The 22300-nt window shown below is 45.8% G+C and overlaps 1 protein-coding gene across 2 annotated transcripts in view; it reads right to left on the bottom strand.

Annotated features, from left to right (window-relative positions):
• The window catches only part of Susd1 (sushi domain containing 1), a 123995-nt gene that overhangs the window by 34114 nt on the left and 67581 nt on the right, over positions 1 to 22300 (bottom strand). For both annotated transcript variants that reach the window (XR_008213736.1, XM_052716708.1), the window contains exons 9-12: positions 19636 to 19745; positions 16314 to 16506; positions 2036 to 2127; positions 467 to 653 (exon numbers count right to left, since the gene is read on the bottom strand). Coding sequence is in view for 1 of the 2 variants with exons in the window: in XM_052716708.1 (XP_052572668.1) it covers positions 467 to 653; positions 2036 to 2127; positions 16314 to 16506; positions 19636 to 19745 (582 nt within the window). In the remaining variant the exon portion in view is untranslated. The remainder of the gene's footprint in view (positions 1 to 466; positions 654 to 2035; positions 2128 to 16313; positions 16507 to 19635; positions 19746 to 22300) is intronic.

The following is a 22300-nucleotide window of genomic DNA, read 5'->3' as shown; positions in this document are numbered from 1 at the left end:
ATGTGTCACTAGAAAACAGTACAAGAAATCTGTTCAGGTATGAAACGTCTTAGACTTGTTGGCTGTTGTTGTTGATGCTGCTGCTGTTTGGTTTATTTGGGGGTTTGGCTCAGGCTGACCTCACACTTGCTATGAACTCCTGACTCTCTTGTCTCTACCTCCCAAATGCTGACTGCAGGCATGAAGCTCCATGCCTGGCTGAAACGTTTTAAATGTTTCAAACACCCAGAAGGGACTTAACTCACAGGCTTATACAATTTCAATGTAATTGACATTTTGTTTCAGATAATTAAACAGTGCAGGCACAGCTGTCGGCCTCTTCGGGCCCCCTCTCCAATCCCACATCCTTCCTCCCGTCTCTTTCAAGTTTCATTTATCATGACAGAAAGCAACAGTATTCCTTATCTGGGCTACCAACAGCTCTGCGGCAACTTCATGAATGCACACGCTGTTATTCAAGCTTTACCTGCTATCTGGGTTGTCAGGTGGATGACCACAGGAAGGGCTGAAGACAGAGCCTGCAGGCTGACATTGTAGTTGGTACCTGGATGCAGGTCCAGGCATATCTCAGGGGCCTGGCTGCTGCTGGTGGTATTAAAGACTATTTCCAGAACAAATGCCTTCTGATACCATCTCTGGCCCCAAATGTGGAACTGAAAGATAAAAAGCTCACGGGGTGAATCATCGGCTTGAAGGTTCTGAATGCCTCGAGAACTACATGCTTACCAGTTTTCTCCCCACTCCCTTCTTCGTCCCCTCTCTCCTTTAGAGGTTTTTTTTTTCAAGAAGTAAATGCAACAATAAGCTAATAGTCAATTTTCAACACTATACATATTTTGTACATGTGGTGATTACAATACCATGAGGATAATACATATATTTTATAGTAAAAGTACACAAACTGATCGTTATGGTTGATAGCTGGAATCGCAACCCTCGGGAGGCTTGATTTATTTATATTTTTATATTTTATTTATGTGTGTGGGGAGTAGGTGGGTGTGCCTCTGTGCAGGTGTCCACAGAGGCCGAAAGAGGGCACTGAATCCCCTGGAGTGGGGATCACAGGAAGTGTGAGCTGCTGGGTGTGGGTACTGGGAACCCAACTCTGGGCTGCTGCAGGAGCAGCAGACACTCTTGAGTAGTTTATGCCATGCTGGCCTACAAAGGCCAGCCTAGGAGACATAGTACAACTGTCTCAAAAATAAGATGAAAGAGCAAAGCTCAGAGGCCCCCATACAGGCAGCTTGCTCTTTTTCATCCTTGCACAGACAGTGTGGAAGCCTGCCGGCAAAACCACAGAAGCATAGCCAAAGAACACTTTCCTGGAGAGAAAATCAGGAATCTAACCAGGCACAGCCTGATTAGGGAGCTCCTTTTTCGGGACATCCCAGTAGCTGAAGCTGGAGTCCTTTCTCTTCCCACAACCACCTTTCACTCAGTTATCATCTAGCTTCAGAGAGCACCTTTGACTGTCGGGGCAGCACACTTAGACCCTGGGCTCTGCACAGACACCAGTGTGCTCACAGATAACCGGCCTCCACCAGAGACTCTGCCTGAGTATTGACTCTGCGCCAGGATACACAACTCGAGAAACTTCCACGATTTCTTACCACCCCCAAGGAGTCTGTCTGCAGACAAACATCGGAAGTGGCTGTCAATGCTTCTTACTCAGTCTCCAGGACATCTGCTGCCAACGGCAGCCGCAAACGTATTTTTCAGTCTTGTAGATCTAAAATTTCTTTTTAGATTTATTTATTTTTATTTTATATGTATGAGTGTTTTATCTACATGTATGCGTATATACGTGTGCATGCCTGGTGCCCGCAGAGGTCAGAAAAGGGTAGTGAATTTTCTGGAAATGGAGTTATAGATGATGGGGAGCTGCCATGAGGGTATTGGGAATTGAACTTGGGTCCTCTGAAAGAGCAGCTGGGCCATCTCGTAACTGCTGGGCCATCTCTACAGCCCCTAGATAGGTTTGAAGCCTTCCACGTAGTACGCATATCTGCAAGTAAGGTAAATTTTAGAAACTTACTAAATACATCTCTTCTACATTGGCTGACTTCAGGCTTCTCCATCTCAGGCAGGTTTCATTATATATTGAAATATTAGTGATGGTCTGTTTTGCTGCAGAGGGGAAAAAAAGAACTGAATTTATACTGTATGGGGAAAAAACTCGCAAACGCACTAACTTTTCATTGAAATATTTTCCTAGGAAAGCATTTACATAGGATGAATTCAGCAGTATTGTGATTCAGAAGTCAGCGGCAGCAGTTTTCAAAAGACACCATGTCTGTGTTTAAGTAAATGAGTCCTGGTAAAGATTTAAGAATCAAAGCTACCCAGTCAGAAAATCCCTCTTAAAATATGTAGGCTAGTCACCATCGACCCCCTGGGTTTACTAGGTTTAAGTCAGAACTCACTGCCCTGGGCTTTGGGAATCAGCGGGCATCTGTTTGAAATTCTGCACTAAAAGGGACATTTCAGTACGAGAATCACTCTGAGGAACTGAAAACTGCCATCTCAAGCAGCCTGGCTTTTTGTGAAAAAGTGAGGTTCCCCTGACTTGCGTTTCCACACCATGTTCTCGAAATCTGCTCATTTTCATGCTCATGGATCTAAATGCCAAAACACAACCTTAAACAATTTGTTCCAAATGCACAGCTACCAGACCACCTTACTTACTGCCAACCCTGGTACCAAATGGTGACCACAACTACTCCCTGGACTGGAAATAACATAGCTGAAATGCTAGGCGTGTCATAGGAACACTGCAAAGAACCACGATTAAAAGACAACTCCCAAGGCACCTGAAAGGAAAGTCCCATGGGAAGCAGGGCTATCCTGAGCAAACCTCCGACCCGACAGGTGTCTATGAATGAAGCTGAGTTGGTAGATGTGACCCTCCTGTGTGGGCTAAGCATGTTTACAATGAGAAAACTTGCTCCACACGTCACAACCTCACTTCAGATGCTACAAGACAGCAAGGGAGGAAGAACCTCGGGTCTGGGGGATACAACCCCACTGCTCGGTGACTGAAAGGTGGTAGGACAGAGTGGGAACAGGGACCCAAGAGACCTAAGTCTCTGGACACTTCAAAGTGCAAATAATATTTAATGCTACTATAATGTTATTGCTTATTCTGTTTTGCTTTTGTGGGACTAGGGTTCAACCTGGGGCCACATATGCTAGCAAGCATCCTTCTGCTGAGCTACATGCCCAGTCAAAAATGCCAGCATGAACAATACTATCCCACCAGTGTGAGATCACACAAAAAGTAGACTGGTTTCCAGTTCCATGTAACTAGATGATTCACAGTGCCGAAGCTGCACAGGGGATGGCAGACCAACACCAAACAGTCTGTGCCGAACTCACTGGCTGATACACACACAGGGGATGGCAGACCAACACCGAACAGTCTGTGCCGAACTCACTGGCTGATACACACAGAGAAGACAAAACAGCAAACAGGGCTGGAGCGACGATGGCCCCGCAGTTCGGAGCACTCGCTGCTCCTGCAGAGGACCTGGACTCAGGTACCAGTGTCCACAGGGTAGCTCACAAACATCTGTAACTCCTGTCCCAGGAAATCCAATACCCTCTTCTGACCTCCATGCACACTGCTCACACACATGGCACACATACATACAGGCAGGTGCAAAAGACTCATACATACAAGATTTTAATTTAGCTGTGTTGAGATAGGGCTCACTCTGTAGACCAGGCTAGGCTGGAATTCATAGAGATCCACCTGCCTCTGCCTTCTAACTACTGGGATTAAAGGTGCATACCATCACACCCAGTCTTTTTATTTTTTTTATTTTTGAGTAAAATTGTATGCATATATCAGCACATAGAAGTGGGTAGTAGTTCACAAAAAAAAATCATGACCAAGAAAAATTTATTCCCAGAATACACACTCATGATTGGAAAAGCTATTAGTAGAATAAAAGAGACTGCGTGGTTACTTTCATATTCATAATGGCTACTACATTTAAATATATTCCTGACTTAAAATCTTGGTTTACAAGGACTCAACTTCTCAGAAGCCCTTTTGCGTAATCATGTTTATTAGAATTTACCATGCTCAGTGGTAAAATAATTAAGCAATTTCTTGTAAAATTACCAACAATACAAGGATGTCTGGTCTCAAGGCTATTATTTGGTATTAGTCAGGACATTCTAGACAAGAAACAAGAAAACAATGGGGTACGAATGCCAAAATGAAATTGGGAAAGGGGCGCAACTGCCAGTAAGTCTCAGGGAATGAAGAGCACACCAACTGCCTGAAGACAACAGAGAAACAAGACAAGATCGCAGGATCTTGGCAAAGTGCATTCAGACTGATGAACCGGGGAGCAAGCCATTTTCTTTCCGTGTACAAGAAAAGCATGATTGTCTGGGTGATGCCCTCAGATGTACAACCTTAGCTCCTGAGACGATGGCTGTGTGACCTACAAGGGGTGATTGAGACAGGGAGATTAGCCTGGATTATCCAGACAGGCTCAGTGGAATAACCAGGATTGCTACAAAACAGGATTAGAGCTAAGGAAGGGGGATGTAAAGCTAGGGGTGGGAGGTGGGGCAGAGAATGGCTCAGTCAGTCATGCTGTGAAGACGTGAGAGTCTGAGTCTGGATCCCCAGCACCCACATAAAAGGCCAGGTGAGTGCATCTGTAACCTCATCCCTGGGTGGGCGGGTGTGGGGAGGGGATGGGTGGATCCCTGTGGCTCACTCAGCCAGTCCAGCTGAATTAGCGAGCTCCAGGTTCAGTGAGAGACTCCGAGTCAAAAACGAAGGTGGAGAGTGACTGAGGAAGACCCTTGATGACAACCTCTGACCTCTACATGCATGGGCATGCACAGGCGTGTGTGCGTAGCGTGCGCGCGTGTGTACACACACACACACACATCACACAAGAAGGAAGGAAAAGGGGTGAAGGGGGCAGGTGGAAGATGAAAAGAAGGAGGAGGACTGGAGGGAGGAGGGGTACAGCGGCATACTCTTGGAATCCCGGCACTTCAAGGCTGAGGCAGAGCAGCTGGACTATGCAGGGAGGCCCTGTGAGTGACAGAATGCTGCAAGCAGAGAGCAGAGTGTCGGAAGGTGGGGCCACGAGCTGGAGTCGACACATAAGCAGACTCTAAACTCTAGGAGTAAGGAGATGGGGTCTCCCGTCGGACCCTTAAAGGCACGTGGGCTGTTCACACACGGGCTGCAGTGTCTGATCTCGGCGACTCGGTGAAGGTCGACCTGTGCCGTTTTAAGACACCAGGTTCTCGGTGATATAGCAAACCATCAGGAAACTAGTCGAAATAACAAAATACAAAACTGAAAAGACCCGACTGAAGTGATAACAACTCCAAGTAGCCTAAGAGAAATCTAACAGAAATATCAAAAAAAGCCAGCCGGGTGTGGTAGCACAGGCCTTTTTAATCCCCGCACTCTGAGTTCGAGGCCAGCCTGCTCTGCAGAGCGAATTCTAGGACAGTCAGAGCTACACAAAGAAAACCTGTCTTGAAAAACAAAATGTAGAAGCAGAGGAAGAGGAGGGAGAAACATAAAAAGTTGGTAGAGGATATAAAAGAAAATAATGCATAGAGAAACGTCATGAATGGAAAGATTAAGAAAACCACAGGGCGAAATAGAACCAGCAGAAGCCAGCTCGGCATGAAATAGAACCAGCAGAAGCCAGCTTGGCACGAAATAGAACCAGCAGAAGCCGGCTGGCACACTCAACAACCAGAAAACGATCACTGCTCTTCTTTGGGGCGATTAATGAGAAAAAGCAAACTGGTGATGGGGGGGGGGGTAATCCATTGACAAGGGACATGACCAGACACAGTAAACCTATAAGGGGCTGAGCATCTAGCACCTGGCTCAGGCAGCTCACAACACCTATAACTCCAGACACAGGGGCTCCAACAACCTCTCTGGCCTCTGAGGGCACTGCATTCACACGTACACACCCACATACATACACATAATTACGAATAAAATAAGTCTTAAATGAAAAATACAGCATTACCTCTCCACGTTCTTTGTGATGGGTCCCAGCAAGAGATCTTTCTTGGATAGATATTTTTCCTAGTTCGCTTATCTACCATAGATGTGTTCTCTTTACTGTTTTTCCATGCTTCATACTTTAAAAAGGGTACCCTCCCTGCTTTAAAAAGCAATCTTTGTGGTTTTGTGGGAGGTTTTGCCCCTCTAGGAGTGATATCTGCCATGATCAGAATGCTGGAGTAATGATATATTCTATTGTTAGTAAAGGAACAAATAAACTAATCAATGGGAAGGGCAGAATCAATCAGTAGGCCTATCCACTCGGGGGACCTTAGAGATGAGAAAACAGCACTTCAAATCAGTGGCCAAGCAATAGTAGATTTCTACCTGGATATAATCAGAAAAAGATGTTCTCAACTGGAGCAAAAATTAAATTTAAAATATACTATAAAATATATAAAAGAATAAATAGTTCTATAATCTTAGGTAGGAAAGACATACTAAGAAAAACAAAAAAACTAATTTTAAAATGATTTTTCTTGTGTGTGTATGCCGCCTGCATGTATGTTTGTGTGCATACGTGCCTGGTGTTTGTGGAAGTCAGAAGAGGGTGCTGGATCCCCTGGGACTGGAGTTACAGATGGTCATGAGCCACCATACGGTTGCTGGGAACCAAACCTGGGTCTGCTGAAATACTAGTCAAGTGCTCTGAAGCACCGAGCTATCTCTCCAGCCCCTAAATATTAATTTAAAAAAAAAAAAATTGACTAAAGGAAATTAACTTTTCTGTGTGGCAAAAGATATAATAGCCAAGTTTGAAAGGTAAGTCACAAACAAGTGTGGCAGTGGGGTTGAACAAAAAGTGGCCGCCCTAAAGTTTGAATCTGAAATGACTCCCACAGGCTGACGTTCTGAACAGTAATCCCCCAACTGTTGGTGATATGGGGGGGTGCTACCAAGCTCTTAAAAACTGCCTGGCTGGGCATGGAGATGCAGTCCTTTAATCCCAGCACTCGAGAGGCAGAGGCAGGGGGATCTCTGCAGCCGGGTCTACAGAGTGAGTTCCAGGACAGCCAGGTCTACACAGAGAAACCCTGTCTCGAAAAACCAACCAACCAACCAACCAGAAACCGGCTGCTGAAGTAGGCCACAAGGGATGGATCTGTGTGAACTGTAGCCTGGCCCTGCCTTCCACCTGTTCTCTGCTCTAGTCCAACCGCCTCCACGTGAACAGCTGCCACCGCAAGGCCCACCGTGGTGGCTGCTGCTCTGCCATGCCCTCTCCACCAGGAGGAACAGAAACTTCGGGAACCATAAGCCAAAATAAATAAATAAACAAATGAACCTTCCCTCCCTCAAGCCCTTCAGTGCAGGTGTGTGGTGACAGGCACACCAAAGTATCTACCACAGCCTGACAGCTGGAACACTAACCACGACAACAGCACAAAGATGGGGGAAAAGGGAAACGGCGACTCCCAGGGCAAGTCCAACAGGCCTTTCAACAACAACAAAGTTCCCAATTAAGATAAAGGAAGGGCGGGAGCATGGCTCAGCATCAGAGAGCAACTGCCGAGCCATATGCAAGGTTCCCGGCTCAGTCCCCAGCACCAAATGAAAGCAGTTGTTGTTTACTGGGCTCTCAAACACTGAGAGTGGTCATATACGATGCCAGCAAAAACGTTTTCCTAACAAGCTCCCATTGACTATTAGTATGCGTGTAACCGGCACAGTCTCTGTAAAGGTGATTTAAAATCGAGGTGGGACTCAATGTTACAGAGCCATGGGGCCCTCTAAGTATGCAAACATCAGCCATATCTCTTCAAATTTAAGATAACATTCTTTTATGAGACACCAGTATCTTGTATATTACTAAAAAAGAAAAACTTCTACCCAGTGAACAATCGTGATTGTTTCCTTATCTTACCAAATTATGCTGCTTGAAAGCTTTTTCAGACCCCTGTAAACACTAAATTTGTATCATGTTATGAACAAAAATGTTTCATATTTGCTATCTAAGATTTCTCACTGTTTAATTGCAGGACCAGTGTCTGTACTGGGTGAAAGTGAGGGGTGTACCCATGTGGGTGGAGGCCAGAGGAGGACTTCGGGTGTCTTGCTCTATCAGTTTCCACCATAGTCTCCTGACAAAGGGTCTCTCACTGAATCCACACCTACGCTGGCAGCCAACAAGCCCCAGTGACACTCCTGTCTTGGCCCCGGCCCCCACCATGGTTACGAGCATACACGTGAGTGTGCTGGCTGTTGACATGGGTCCTGCAGACTTGAACGCTGGTCCTCACGCTTGCACAGTGTGGCAGTTGGAATGAGACTATCTCCCATTGGTCCCCTGTTGGTGGTGTGTGCTATCTGGAAAGGTTCAGGTGGGGCGGCAGCAGCATGCCAATTCTAGTTTGCTCTGCCTGCTTCCAGCTTGCTTTTGAAGATGTGAGCTCTTAGCTTCCTGCTCCAGCTACCACGCCTGCAGCTTACTGCTTGTTATGCCTCACCCCCCACCCCCACCCCCCGCCCGTGATAGACTCTCATCCCTCTGGATCCATAGCCCAAATAAACTCTGTCTTCCATAGCTGCCTTGGTTATGGTGTTTTGTCACAGCAACAGAAAAACAGTTAATACACAGTGCCCTAGTTAGGGCTTCTACTGCTGCAGCAGAATACCACGACCAGAAAGCAAGTTGGCGAGTGTGATGGCTCTTCTCGGTTGTCAACTTGACCACATCTGGAATGAACTACAATCAAGAAATGGAGGGCACACCCGTGAGAGACTTTTGCTTAGTTTGAAGTAGGTGAATCTACCTCTCGTCTGGACCTTTGAGGTAGGAAGACACACACTTTGATCTGGATCTTAAGGTAGGAAGACACAAGTCTTTAATTAGGATCATGAGGTAGGAAGACACACCTCTAATCTGGGCCACACCTTCTGCAGGAAGCCTATGTAAGGACATGGAAGAAGGAAGCTTGTGCTCTTTGCCGGCTTGCTCTCGCCTCGCTGGCAAGTCCATTCCTTCCCTGGCATTAGAGCCTGCTTCTTTGGGATTCATAGCCTGCCATTTTTGGATTAGTTGGACCATAGACTTTAAATGGTTCTAATAAATCCCACATACACACACACACACACACACACACACACACACACACACACACACACACACACACACACACACATATATATATATATTCATTCTATAAGTCCTGCTACTCTAGAGAACCCTGACTAATATAGGGAAAAGGGTTTATTTGTCTTACACTTCCAGATCACTGTTCATCATCAAAGGAAGTCAGGACAGGATCTCAAACAGGGCAGGAACCTGGAGCCAAGAGCTGATGCAGAGGCCATGGAGGGGTGCTGCTTACTGGCTTGTTCCCCATGGCTTGCTCAGCCTGCTTTCTTATAGAACAGAGACCACCTGCCCAGGGGTGGCACCACCCCCAGTGGCCTGGGTCCTCCCCCATGAATCACTAATAAGAAAATACCCACAGACTTGTCTGCCTCTATCTTATTGAGGGCCCCTCCTCTCTGATGACTCTAGTTCGTGTCAAGTTGACATAAAACTAGCCAGCACACACAGCAAGCACTCTTATCTGCTGAGCCATCGACATCGCCCCGATCATGTGATATCCTTATACGTACTATCTAGAGTTTTAGTGAGGGGCCCTTCCTAACGTCCGTCCTTCCTTCCTTCCTTCCATCCTTCCTTCTTCTTTCCTTTCTCCCTCTAGCCTTTCTTCTGTGTGTATGTGCGCGAGTGCATGCGTGTGTGTGTGTGCGTGTGCGTGTGTGTGTGTGTGTGTGCGTGCGTGTTACTGAGGATGGAACCCAGGGTCTTCTGTGAAGCATGCAACCACTCTATGATGGAGCTATGTTCCCAGCCCAGCATTTCTTTAAAGTGCACTCCACATTCCCAGCTTCTCCTGTGAGCCCCTGAAAGCCATTCCGATGCTGACACTTGAAGTCACACCTTGCTGTTGTTTCCATGGTCTTCTGTATGAAGGGTGCTTTGTCTCCGTGTCAAACCACTTTGAAAAATTTCTAAAATAGCAATGAAACTCACGACACAAACATCACTAATGACTGCAACTAAATACATTAAATGACACTGTAAACAGCTGATCACACTAAGTTAGGACCAATTCGAGGTGTACATGGGCAAAGACAAGTTCACAGCAGATAGACACCTGACTGTAGGCAACGCTAAGAATTCATAGATGTCAAAATGTGAAAATGAAGATCTTAAAATCAGTAAGACATACTACACACTTGCAAATTAACAGAAGTGTTTCCTGAAGGGAGAAAATTCAATATCCTTCAATAATATGCAAGTTAGTAAATTAGCACACTTTTACATGAACTGGTAAGAAAGTATGCCTATAAGAATACCGCAGGACAAAAAAATTAAGAAATAAAAAGTCAAGATGCCCCTTCGCCGTCTGCTACTGGAAACGCTGTGCACATGCCTCTTGCTCGTACAAACCTCCCGTCCCTGGCCATCCCTCCATCCTCCCTTTCCCCACCCACTGGGTCAATCTAATCTAGAATAATGGAGCTGAAAAACCAGACCTGCAAGAATGTCTCACAGAAAGGAAGACCTGGCTCTCAGTCCAGCAGGCTCTTGGGAACTTTGCTTTCTTTCACACTGTGGGAGAGTGACTCTGGGGAATTCAGGCACTCCTCCTTCTGCTCAGCAGAACCCCACAAACTTAGAAACAGCACTTTATACACTGAATTGTAGATCTTTGTCAGTGGTCCTTATTAATCTGGGAGCTCTGGGGTTGGGGAGGGGTGAGATTCTGTCACCTTTGTGTTCCCAGGAGGAGGAGAGCAGCAGGCAGTCCTGGTCATTTAAATGAAGCCATCAGCAACAAGGAGGCCGTCAAGCAGCTGACATTAGCCCGGTGGAACTGAAGCTAGAAGACTTACTTTCTCCCTGGTGATGGCTAATGCTCATTATCAACCTGACAGGAACTGGCCTAGAGACCAGCCTGAGGGACTGATGGAGCTACTGGGCACGCCTGTGAGGGACTGTTGATTAGGTTAGCTGGTAGGGGAAGACCATCTCAACTACAGATGGGAGGGGTCCCTGCACTGTATAACATGGAGAACGTGGACAGATTGGCAGTAACGTATGTTCACCACCCTCTGCTGATGGACGGTGGTGGGATGGGTCCAGCTGCTCCAAGCCTCTACTGCCTTGACCTCTCCACCATGGTGGACTGTTCCCTTCTACTGGAGCCAGATTAAACCCTTTCTCCCTTAAATCACTTTTGTCAGAGTGTTTTATCATGGCAACAGCAACAGAAATTAATACACGATCTTAATTTTACTTAGGAGAGGAGTCACTTACTATGTAAGTGTAACAAAAATATAAAGGGGCATATAACAAATATCATTAGATAAAATTAGGTAATGCTTAACATTTTACAGACACAGTGTGTCACATATAGACTGGTTTTCCATGTGAATTAACCCATGCAAGTGCTCATCACAAACTCACCACGTAAGTACATCACTCCCATAGTCACAGCTAAGGTAACTAAGGCACAAACAGGTTAAGTAACTTATTCAAATACATAGATCTGGCAGATCTGAGATTTGAATTTAGACAATCTGGTTCCAGAGGAATGCTGCCAAACCACCTGAAATCAATCATGGGAATCCAGAATGAAGAAAACTTACGTAAAAGGAGGCAATATATGGACTACAGAAAAAGGGGGGGGGGTTCAAGGTAGAAAAAAAAATTGAACCGGTAAGACACAGAGATAGAAAGTCGGTGCTTAGCCGGGCAGTGGTGGTGCACGCCTTTAATCCCAGCACTAGGGGGGCAGAGGCAGGCAGATCTTTGTGAGTTTGAGGCCCAACTGGGCTACAGAGTGAGTTCCAGGAAAGGTGCAAAGCTACACAGAGAAACCCTGTCTCGAAAAACAAAACAAACAAACAAACAAACAAACAAACAAAAAAAGTCAGTGCTTAAGAACATATTATAGAGTTCTAATTAGTCCAAGGAAAACCACGGTCCCTTCAGTCTGAATCTCTCTACATATTCTCCAAAATATTCTTCAGGTCACAAGGAGGAACAGATAAAACAACATAAAAAGCAATGCTGTTGGGCCTGGGAACATGGCTCAGGGGGTAAAGTGTGTGTGTACTGAGCAAGCATGAGGCCCTGAGTTCATGTCCCCAGAACCCATGTAAAAGCCAGGAACAGTAGCTTGCATCTGTAGCTCCAAGGATGGAGGTGGGGAGTGGGAGGTGGGGGTGGGAGTGGGGAGGTGGGAGTGGGGATGGGGAGGGTGGATACTAAAGACTGGTTGAAACAGTGAGCTCCAGTTTCAGTGAGAGACCCTGTCTCAAAAAACAAGGTAGAGAGTGACAATCAAAGACATTCACACCCGCCTCTGGGCTGTACACATGCATACACGTGTGAACACACTCCCGTGCACACACAGATGCATGCAGCGCAAACACACACCCACAGCCGTCATTCTAACTGGAAAGCAGAGCGAACACAACAAGCTTAAATAGAACAAGAAGCACGAAATCCCAGCCGGGTTCTCTCCACTTCCTACCAGCAGAGAGCCGGGGGGCTGGCGGGCGGGGGCAAGGAGCTAGAGTCCTTCACAGCAAAAGAAATGTCACTTTCAGTGTAAAATCATGGGACAAGAGACCAGTCACCAGAGCACTGGCTGCGGAGAGAGACTATGGCATGGGAAGGAGCGGGGAGCGGCTGAGGAAGTCACTGCTCCTGGAGAGAAAAGGCGAAGAAGAAAGAAGCGTGTGCACGTGGCCTTGGAGTCGAAGGGTTGAGAGGAAGAAACACGAACTTTAGTGCAAGATCCCACGTACCGGAAGAACCCTAAACTAGAACAGATGATTCATGCTCAACCAAAGCGCAAAACCCCAAAGAACCCTTTCCGGCGGCTGCACTTCGGCCCAGGACTGAAGAGGGCGCTCTTTGCCTGGCTAAGCTCTTCAGCCGCCTCTGCAGCCATCGCCGGATAGGCAGGAGCAGTCTGTTCAAAAACAAGGTTTTATGACCGAAACCCTGCAGCCTGGACAAGCTATCTTTGTTTAAAACCCACAAACGAGGAAAAAGAATACACAAGAAATAATCATTTGCGGCTATGGAGAAGATCTCACCCGTCAGGAAATCAAAGCTCGGAACAGAAATAGACAAAGTAGGAAGGAAATGAAACAGAAGTGACCGAATCCAGGAAATCGATGAAAAAAAGGGACAATATGGCGCTGGGAATAAAAGCTGAATTTCTTGATGTCTATGAAAGAATAAATTTGAATAAAATTTAATAAAAGGTAATAGAGAAATTTCAAAAATAAAATGAGATTTTTCTCTTCAAGACAGGGTCTGAGTATGTAGCCCTGGCTGTCCTGGAACTCACTCTGTAGACCAGGATGGCCTCAAACTCACAGAGATCTGCCTGCCTCTGCCTCCAAGGACTGAAAGGAAGCGCTTGGCCTAAAATGAGGTTTTTTTTTTTTTTTTTTTTTTTTTTTTAAAGCACAAAAGGTCAAAACTGAAGTGGCTGAAATGAAATACAGGTAAAGGTCCAAGATATACATAACTAGGGTCTCTGAAGTGGGGAGGAAAAACATTGAGAAAGAATTAATATTTAAAAGTAGAATTCAAGATAATCTTACAAAAAAACCAAAACATACTTGAGTATAAATATCAAAATGATACTCCAGGTACCTAAGAAAGCTGAGTCAAAATGGCCTCAAAACCTACCCAAATAAAATGATCACATTTTAAAGATAAAGAAAAAATCCACAGGCTCTCCACTCAAATAATCAAAAAAGATGGAGGGTTAAATGAATCACTTCTGAGTGAAATGAAAAGATTATACATTTCTACAGTTTCGTTCCCTGGAAAGAATGTCAGCTCCTACCTCTTTTAATGTTTCTAAATTTTTGTCAAGCTTATTCTAGAAATAGTTAAACACATATGAACATGTACATCCCTGCTGGAGAGAGTGAGAGCACAGGCATGTTCTTAAACACACATGGCGTGGTCTTTAGGAACCTGGAAGTCAGTGAATTACTTTCCTAATGCAGACTCCTGGGGTGATCACGGATATTCATATTCAAGCCCCTGATGTTCAACATCACAAAGGGCAGCTCCATTGCTCAAGTGTGCTAAGGGTGACCACTTCCCTGCCATACTCCTTCCACAAAGGAAAAGACAATTCCTCACTCATTCACGCTCAAGGGACAGTAAACACACGGCCTGCCAGACAGGAAGCTACCATTCCTCCGGTCACACTTCCCATTGCACAGAGTTCCTGTGTCACAGGTCACCAAGTAAACAAGATGCAGATTGCTGATGTCTGCAGCCTGTGGTATTTCATGTAGCCCTAGCCTCCAAGAAGTAGGTAATAGGTTATCTGCCCACTGCCATCTCTCTGCTCTTCAGCCCAAGGCGAACATATCACGTCATGAGTCTGTGTTGAGGGTCATCCTGGGAATTGCCCAGAACAGTAAGGATGATATTTTGTCTATTAATCCTGTGTGATCCCACGTGGAAAGGAAGATTAAGACTTGGTTTCTCACTACAAAATGTGAATACACTGACTGGGCAAAGACAAGATCAGAGCTGCCTCAGCGAGGTCTCCAAATCAGGAATGCAGAAACAGAGGAAGTGAGCATTCGATCATAAGGAAAAGTACATGGTCGGGCCAATTTTAGTACACTAGCTTCCTGGAAAGAATATTTTAGTTACTCCCCTCCCTCCCTCCCTCCCTCCCTCCCTCCCTCTCTTCTTTCTTGTGTCTCTGCCTGCATGGACCTTGTCATTGCCCAGAAGTGGCGAAGTTGCATGTGGCTAAAACAACACCATCAAAGATGTGGACTGGCAGAATCAGCAGGGCAGAGTTTGCTGGAAACTGGACTCTGGGTGCACACCTGTACCTTCTGACTTGGAACTCCTGGGACAGAGGCTGTGAACCTGGGCTTTAGTAATTCTCCTGTAATCCCAAGCTTGCCCACTCGTGAGATAAACAGTGAGTGCACTGGTGTCTTGAGAACTGCAGTTTCCTAAGTACAAAAGCCAAACCATCTGCCCCCTACCCACTAAGAGCAAAAGTGAACCAGAAACAGAGGTCCTGAGAAGATGGGGACAGGTTCATCATCCTGCTGCTTCCTTCAAAGGGGCAGCCTCTTTCCCGGGATGTCTCGAAATACGACTATTAAACCCAAAGAATTAAAGAAATGGTGGAAGAGGCCTGGCAATGTGGCTCAGTAGGGCACACTTGCCTCCATGTGCAGAGTGCTGGGTGGGTGGGTTCTCTAGGGAAAAGAAGAAAGGAGAGGGAGGAAGGGGAAGGGACAGACCTTGTGTCCCTCAGCACTAGCTGGGAGCTGTGTGGTTAACACTGCTAGCCTCTATGTGGCTTCCAGGAAAGTCCACAAAGGAAGAGTTTCCAAGGAACCTGTGTGTCAATAGACCGCTACTCTGAGTCAGGTTGTTGGAAATATGATAATAAAAAATCCAAGAGACTAGTGAACACGAAGCAGTTCTTAAAATATCATTCTGTAGAAAAGACAAAAAAATGGCCAAATCACTGATTCTGTCCTCTTCTCCTATAGTCTGGAACTTGCACCCCCTTCCAAACTGCCCATCTCATAGACCTAGGACACAAAGCCTCATCCAATGAATAATCTGGGGCTTGAGGCTACCCCTTTTCCCCTTTTTGGATCCTGGGCCCAATCACATGGAATTTGTCTAACCCTCAGAGGCCTGAGACAAACAGACCCCAGTCTCCAGCTAGAAAGGGAAGGGCCCAATGCCTCCTGAAACTCCAGTGCACTCCAGCTTATCTCATACTGAAACTGGACCATAGCACCCTATTCTTTAAGTGTGTCCATGCTCCCATATGGCCCAAGTGTGAGCCTTCTTGATTCTGCCCGACACAGTGGGGATGGTATTTCTGTCTCCTGGAAGATATTTCTAGTTGTCTCTATCAATATCCTCAGAGCCAAAGCCATTGTGAATTTGAGATGAGAGACAGAGGCTTCCAGAATTCTCTCACTCTAAGGCTGCCTGGAATCCCCCACAGGAAGCAGCATCTCCTTGCCTGGACCCTCTAGAAGCCAAAACACTACACAAAGGGACAGAATGGCAAGATTTGAGCATCCTGAACACAAAGCAAAGCTGGTAGTTTGTTAGAACTAGAACACAGGGCTCTTGACCCTGCCCTTCATGTTCCCCACATTATACCATTCAAGTCTCACATCTAAGTTGTTGTCCTGAGGTACAAAACAGAAAGGCATCCGTGCCTACCTGTTAGTGCGGTTGTTATGGTTATTTGTGCCGAGGGTAGCTCAGTGGTTCGCAGAAGGGTGATGTTTATTGTGTAATCAGTGGCTGGGTACAGATCTAAACACACTTCCGGAGCTCGGTCTCTTGTTGTGAAGTTAAACAAAGTGGCATGATAAAAGTTTTCCAGATACCACCTCTGACCCAGAACTTTGACCTGTCACAAGATGGAAAGTGAGCATTGCGTTAGCTTTCTGTCGGCTTGCAGATTTCTAGACTATAAGTCGAGGGGAGGTACGACAAACTTCCTTCTGTTGATCTTCTTAGAATTATCTTTAAGACATCAGCGAGCGAAACTGAGGACAACCTTTACAAAGCCACTGTACCTACCCTACCCAGTTTCCCTCTCAGTCAGGTGTAGGGCTAAGATTAAACCGCATCACCACTGATGGTTAGAAGTAAACACATCTCAGATGAATAAGACGGAAGGCTATTCTAAAGCAATCCCTTGGTGCCCACTCAAGTGAAAGAGACTGTGATGAAGCGACTGGGCAAAATTCTTTCCATTTTTTTCCATCCTGAGAAACCCATAGACAAGCCCACTGTGCGGGTACAAGCATTATGAGAACTACCCCAGGCTCTGCTTTTAAAGCAACAATGCCATCTCCCTGCCCCTTCCTTCCTGTCAGAGCTTGGTAAGAGCTGAGGACTGTGGAGGCATCACACATACTGCTGTCTGAATCATCCCACTCAAGCAACATTGAGTCACAAGGGGAACACTTCTGTGACGATTCCAGAATAATCGGATCAAACATTAGCAACCAGTACACTTTATCTGGTGGATACTGTGAGTTTAATGGTTCAGTTGGAGTTCACGTCCTCGGCTCCACCAACCTCCATCCCTCCTCATTACGTCAATCACTGAGCCTTCCTCAGGTCATCCAAGACCTTGATACCTAGCTCATAAGATTCATCCTCAGCTAAGTCCTCCTTCTCTTGGATTCTTCTCTTGGTATCCTTAGGGATAAACCGTCAAAACTTGGCCTCAGAGTTCCTTGAGCTCAATGCTACGAATGTTCTCCACTCCATTCCAGCCATCCACAGCCATGCTCCAGGGTCTAGACAGCATAGCCAACAGAGGATCACAAGATCTCACGATGCCCTATTCTTCTGGACAACTCTCTAATACAGGTAGTACATTCATATATGATATGAACAACGTTATATTCTCTTATGCAGACAGCTTTTGAAATGCTCATTTTCCCCCAGTGTATTTATCTATATTTCATGTGTTACATAAATTGATCATTGACACATTAAAAGTTTAGTTTCTTTTTCAATTTATTCTTCAATCATTTTAGTGTAGGGAGTGTGTGTGTATGTATGTGTGTGTGTGTGTGTGTGTGCGCGCGCGCGCGTGCATGTGCAGGCATGCCTGCACATGAAGGCCCAAGGCTGGATATCTTCCACTATTGCTCTGTACTTTATTTTTTGAAACAGTCTCTCACTGAACCTTGAGCCCACAGATCCAGCTAGCCCGGCTGGCCAGCAGCCAAAAGGGTTCTCTTGACTCTGCACACACCTGTACCCTGCTCTTTAGGTAGTGACGAGGTCCAAACTTAGTTCCTCATGCTTGGGGTGGCAAGCACTTTATGAACTGAGGCATCTTCCCAGCCCCAAGAATCACTTGTTTTCTTAGTCAAGTCTCTGACTAGCCAAAATAAAACTCCTTTCAGTACTAATTTGAAAAACCATTTTAATCATAGAATAAACTATTCGGGTCCTTGAATGTGTCTCTAGCCCCAGGGCTCTTTCCAACATGGAAACTTAAATACTCACTTGCATGCTTAAAATCCTCCAGTGGCTCCTCACAAGCATTCAAATTCAAAGCAAGGCTTTACCAGCCATTGCTGGGCTCGCCGCCGCCGCCGCCGCCGCCGCCGCCGCCCCTCTTCCCACCTACTCCTCCTGGCTTCTCCTGCTAGCGCTGTGCCAGCCAGGCACCCACAACTCCTTCCTCGCCCTTGCTCCAGCGACTTCCTACTCCTTCTATGACACAACACAGTTTCCCTTCTTAAAAAATTACACCCTGGCGGGGAGACGTGGAGCCCTGGTTCTTCTGGAGGACCTGGGTTCAATTCCCGCACCCATAGGATGGCTCACAACCGTGCAGGACTCTAGTTCCAGGGGATCCAACACTCCGCTTCCAGCCTCCATGGGCATAAGGCACATACATGGTACATACACACACATGTAGACAAAACATACACATTAAAATAAAACATAAATTTTTTTTAAAATTATACCTGGGAACACGCATGTGCAAACACCCCACACACACACACACACACACACACACACACGTCCCATTCCATTATCTATTGCATTTTTATCAGTGACTCATTGTACCACATTACAGTTGCCTGTTTATTTGTACATTCCTACGTGTTTGAATTAAAACTTCCAGGTCAAGCCGGGCGGTGGTGGCGCACGCCTTTAATCCCAGCACTTGGGAGGCAGAGCCAGGCGGATCTCTGTGAGTTCGAGGCCAGCCTGGGCTACCAAGTGAGTTCCAGGAAAGGCGCAAAGCTACACAGAGAAACCCTGTCTCGAAAAACCAAAAAAAAAAAAAACTTCCATGTCATAATATATGATATCCTCTTGCTAAATATCTATGGAATGAATAATTAATAACTTTACTGCATGCTGCCAGAGTTGCTAGGCACTAAATACGACAACAAAGCAAATCCAGATCCCTTCCTAAATTTGCTTATGACTTGCTTGGCTGTAGAAGAAAACTGGAGTGAAATGAAAGCCAGCAGCCAGCAGCCACCCAATGAGCTTCTCAAAACTCTATGCCCAATGTGTGGATCTGAAGGCAAAGCAGGATATAAATATTAAACGCATTAAAACTTAAGTGTGAAAGCACAGGCAGGAAAAAGGTAAAAAATCACCAAGTACACAGTACCTTCTTTGAACTTAGTTCCTCCTCACGGCCATCTCACACGCACTCATCTCTAGAAACGGCCATCACAAACAGTGTCTTTAATATTCTGGACCATCCACTGGAGATAGCCCACATTTTTTGTAAGCCGAGTTGTGGTTTTGCTAAAGATATTTTAATATAGACTTGATGCTAGGACACACCTGAAAGCATGGGTGTGGGCTCTTCAAAAAGGAGTCACAGCTCAGGGAAAAGATGCGTTTAATAAATATTTTAAGCTCAGGGGTTAAGAGCAAGAGAGATGCTCAGGAAAAGAATAATGCATACCCAGTGTGGGAATGAATCACTCGATTTTTTTGAATGATAAATTCTATAAAAGATAAGAAAAAGGGTTCATCTTACTTGGTATATTTGTTTTGATCCATCTTTCCTAGAATGGCTGTTCAACTTCAAACAAGTTTCATTAAATACGGAAATATTGAGAATTCCACCATCTTCTAAGAGATCATCTTCTAGAAGACAACATATAAAAAGGTCAAATCACCAAGGAGACAACGTAAGTGCAGCTGGGACCCTTTGAAGGGCCGGTAGGTGTTTAATGTGAAGAGCACAGCATTTACATTTACATTTACATTTGGTATTACAGACTTAGACTCAAGCGCTAGTTCCACGGTTTGTTTGAATGTTTGTGAGTGTTTTCAATTGCTCTCCACCTTATCCTTCGAGACAGAGTCTCTCACTGAATCTGGAGCCCCCCCCACCCCGCCCCGATTCTGCTAGACTATCTGGGCAGCGCCCAGGATCCTCCTGTCTCTGCCTTCCCAGTGCTAGGATTGATTACAGGTGTGCTCCACGTCGCCTGGGTGTGTTCCGTGGGTTCTAGGGATCAAACTCAGGTCTTCACGCTTACACAACAAACGGTTTAACAACTGAGCCATTTCCCCAGCCCTTGTCTCTTTTCTGGTTTTTCATTTGTTTGGGGGTTGGTTTCCTTTTTAAGATTTATTTATTTTCATTTTATGAGTGTTTTGCCTGCGTGTATGCCTATGTACCACATGCCTTCCTGGTGCCCTTGGAGGCCAGAAGAGGGCATCAGATCTTCTGGAACAAGAGCAACCAACGCTCTTATCCACTGAGCCGTCTCTCCAGCCCCCTTGCTTTGTCTTTTGAGCCAGGGTCTCACTCTGTAACCTTGGCTTCCTTGGACTTGCTGTGTAGGCCAGTCTGGCCCCTTCCTCCTAATCCTTCTTCCTCAGCCCCCCTAGAACTGGAATTATGGGCACACACCACTACACCCAGAAATGCACCCTCTCCTGAGTTGTATGAACTAAATGAGATTCAGAAGAGTTTCTTATGAATCTTGATTTTCTCATTGTGAAACCACGTTATCCAGCTTGCTTTCTTACATCATGCGCAGTTGGGAGAATTGAGTGAAATGCTGAAATATTGCCGGAAACTACTCAAGCTGTGACCTTTGTAGCAGGTAGTTGTACTTAGATGAACCATGTTAAAATGTCCTGAAGTGTATCTGTGGACAGATGTTCTGAGAATGAGGGAAATGGTGAGTAAAACCTATGGGTGAGGAGTCTCAGGGCTGGTGCTTTCCAACAGAAAATGACCAGAAGTGGACTGTGTGGCAGAAGATACGCGCTCTCACAGCAGACACGCTGCTCCAGCTCTGTAGCTGTGCTCAGCTAAGGCAATTAACAATCAGGAGGCAGGCTTGCTCTAACCATTATATAGAAAAAGTCATTCCCCACCTCCTGCGGGCAGAACATTCCTGCAATCCTTTATTTTCTTAATGCAGTCCAAAGGAAAGACTCCATAGGATGAATTGAAGAACCCACTTCGAGTCTAGGAGGAATTTCTAAGGAAAAGCAAATTTCCCAGCAAATAAGCCTTTACATTCTCTGCCAATGAAAAAAGGTAGTTTGTTTCTTTGTTGGTTTTTCTTTCTACAGTGCTGGGGATCAAACCTGCAGCTCATATGTGCAAACCATGCACTCTCTCCTGAGCTGCATCCACGGTTCCCAAACAAAAGCTTAAACATCTATCAGGGAGACTCTCTCCCACGGGAGTCTGTGTCACCTAAGAAGTAGTCATGAGAATGGCAAATTACTCCACTCAAAAGCTGGATTGCCCAAAGCATTTTCAACATTGCTAACAAATGCAGCACAAGGCAAAGAGCTGGGAGACAATATTCCTGACTGTAACTGGAAAATGTGAAAATACGGTTCTAAGAGTTTGAAGACCTGTCAAGCTCCTTTACCTTCTCAGTGTTTAACGTTTTCACAAGGATATCAGAGGGGGAAAAACAGCCACAGGATTTTGAGGATCGTCCAATGTATACGTGTATGAAATGTACAGAAGAAACAGCACATAGTGTCTACGACTGTCCACAAACACAACACGCGCAGAGGTGCTCTCTCCAAGTTCCCACGTAGCACAGCCATTGCAGTCGGAATTCAGAGGATGACGGTGCCGGCAACAAAGGCGTCTGGCTTCCACTTCCCACACCCGCTCCTGACAGAAGTGACTGAGAATAACTAAAAATGGGTCAAAATTTGCATCTGGGTCGGAAGGAAAGGTTGGTTGCCATATGCAAGGCAGACACACAAAGACATCCAGGCTTAACACAGTGTAAAGAGACCAGGCTATAGGGAGGCTCAGAGCAACTATCCAACCTGCCTTCCAAGCAAATGCACATGGTCTCCAAATTTCAAAGGAAGGACTAGAGAACTCCAGACCTCGGAAGAATCTAGGCGGGCTACAGGACAAGTCAATGATGAACGTCCTTGTGGAGCCACAGTCCATCAGCCCCCCAAATCTAACTGCACATCAGAACCACACAGACACTCGAAATGGTGCTTGGACATCTATGGCGTGTCTTCAAGTTCACCCGGCAATTCTCCCAACCAAAGACTAGCCGGGCCCAGTCCTGCTCAGCTTCTGAGATAGATGGGATCAGGCACATTCTGGGTCACCTGGCTGTAGACTCACCTGGTAATTCTGAGAGGGCAAAAAGTGTATTCACGACCATTGCTAATGCCAGTGTTCACTCTTCAGC

Source organism: Peromyscus californicus, unplaced genomic scaffold (genome assembly GCF_007827085.1).
Source record: "Peromyscus californicus insignis strain IS unplaced genomic scaffold, ASM782708v3 Scaffold_5__1_contigs__length_169319896, whole genome shotgun sequence".
In the NCBI taxonomy this organism is placed as follows: Eukaryota; Metazoa; Chordata; class Mammalia; order Rodentia; family Cricetidae; genus Peromyscus; species Peromyscus californicus.
Note: the sequence above shows the minus strand (reverse complement) of the source record. Positions and strands in the feature narration are given on the sequence as shown.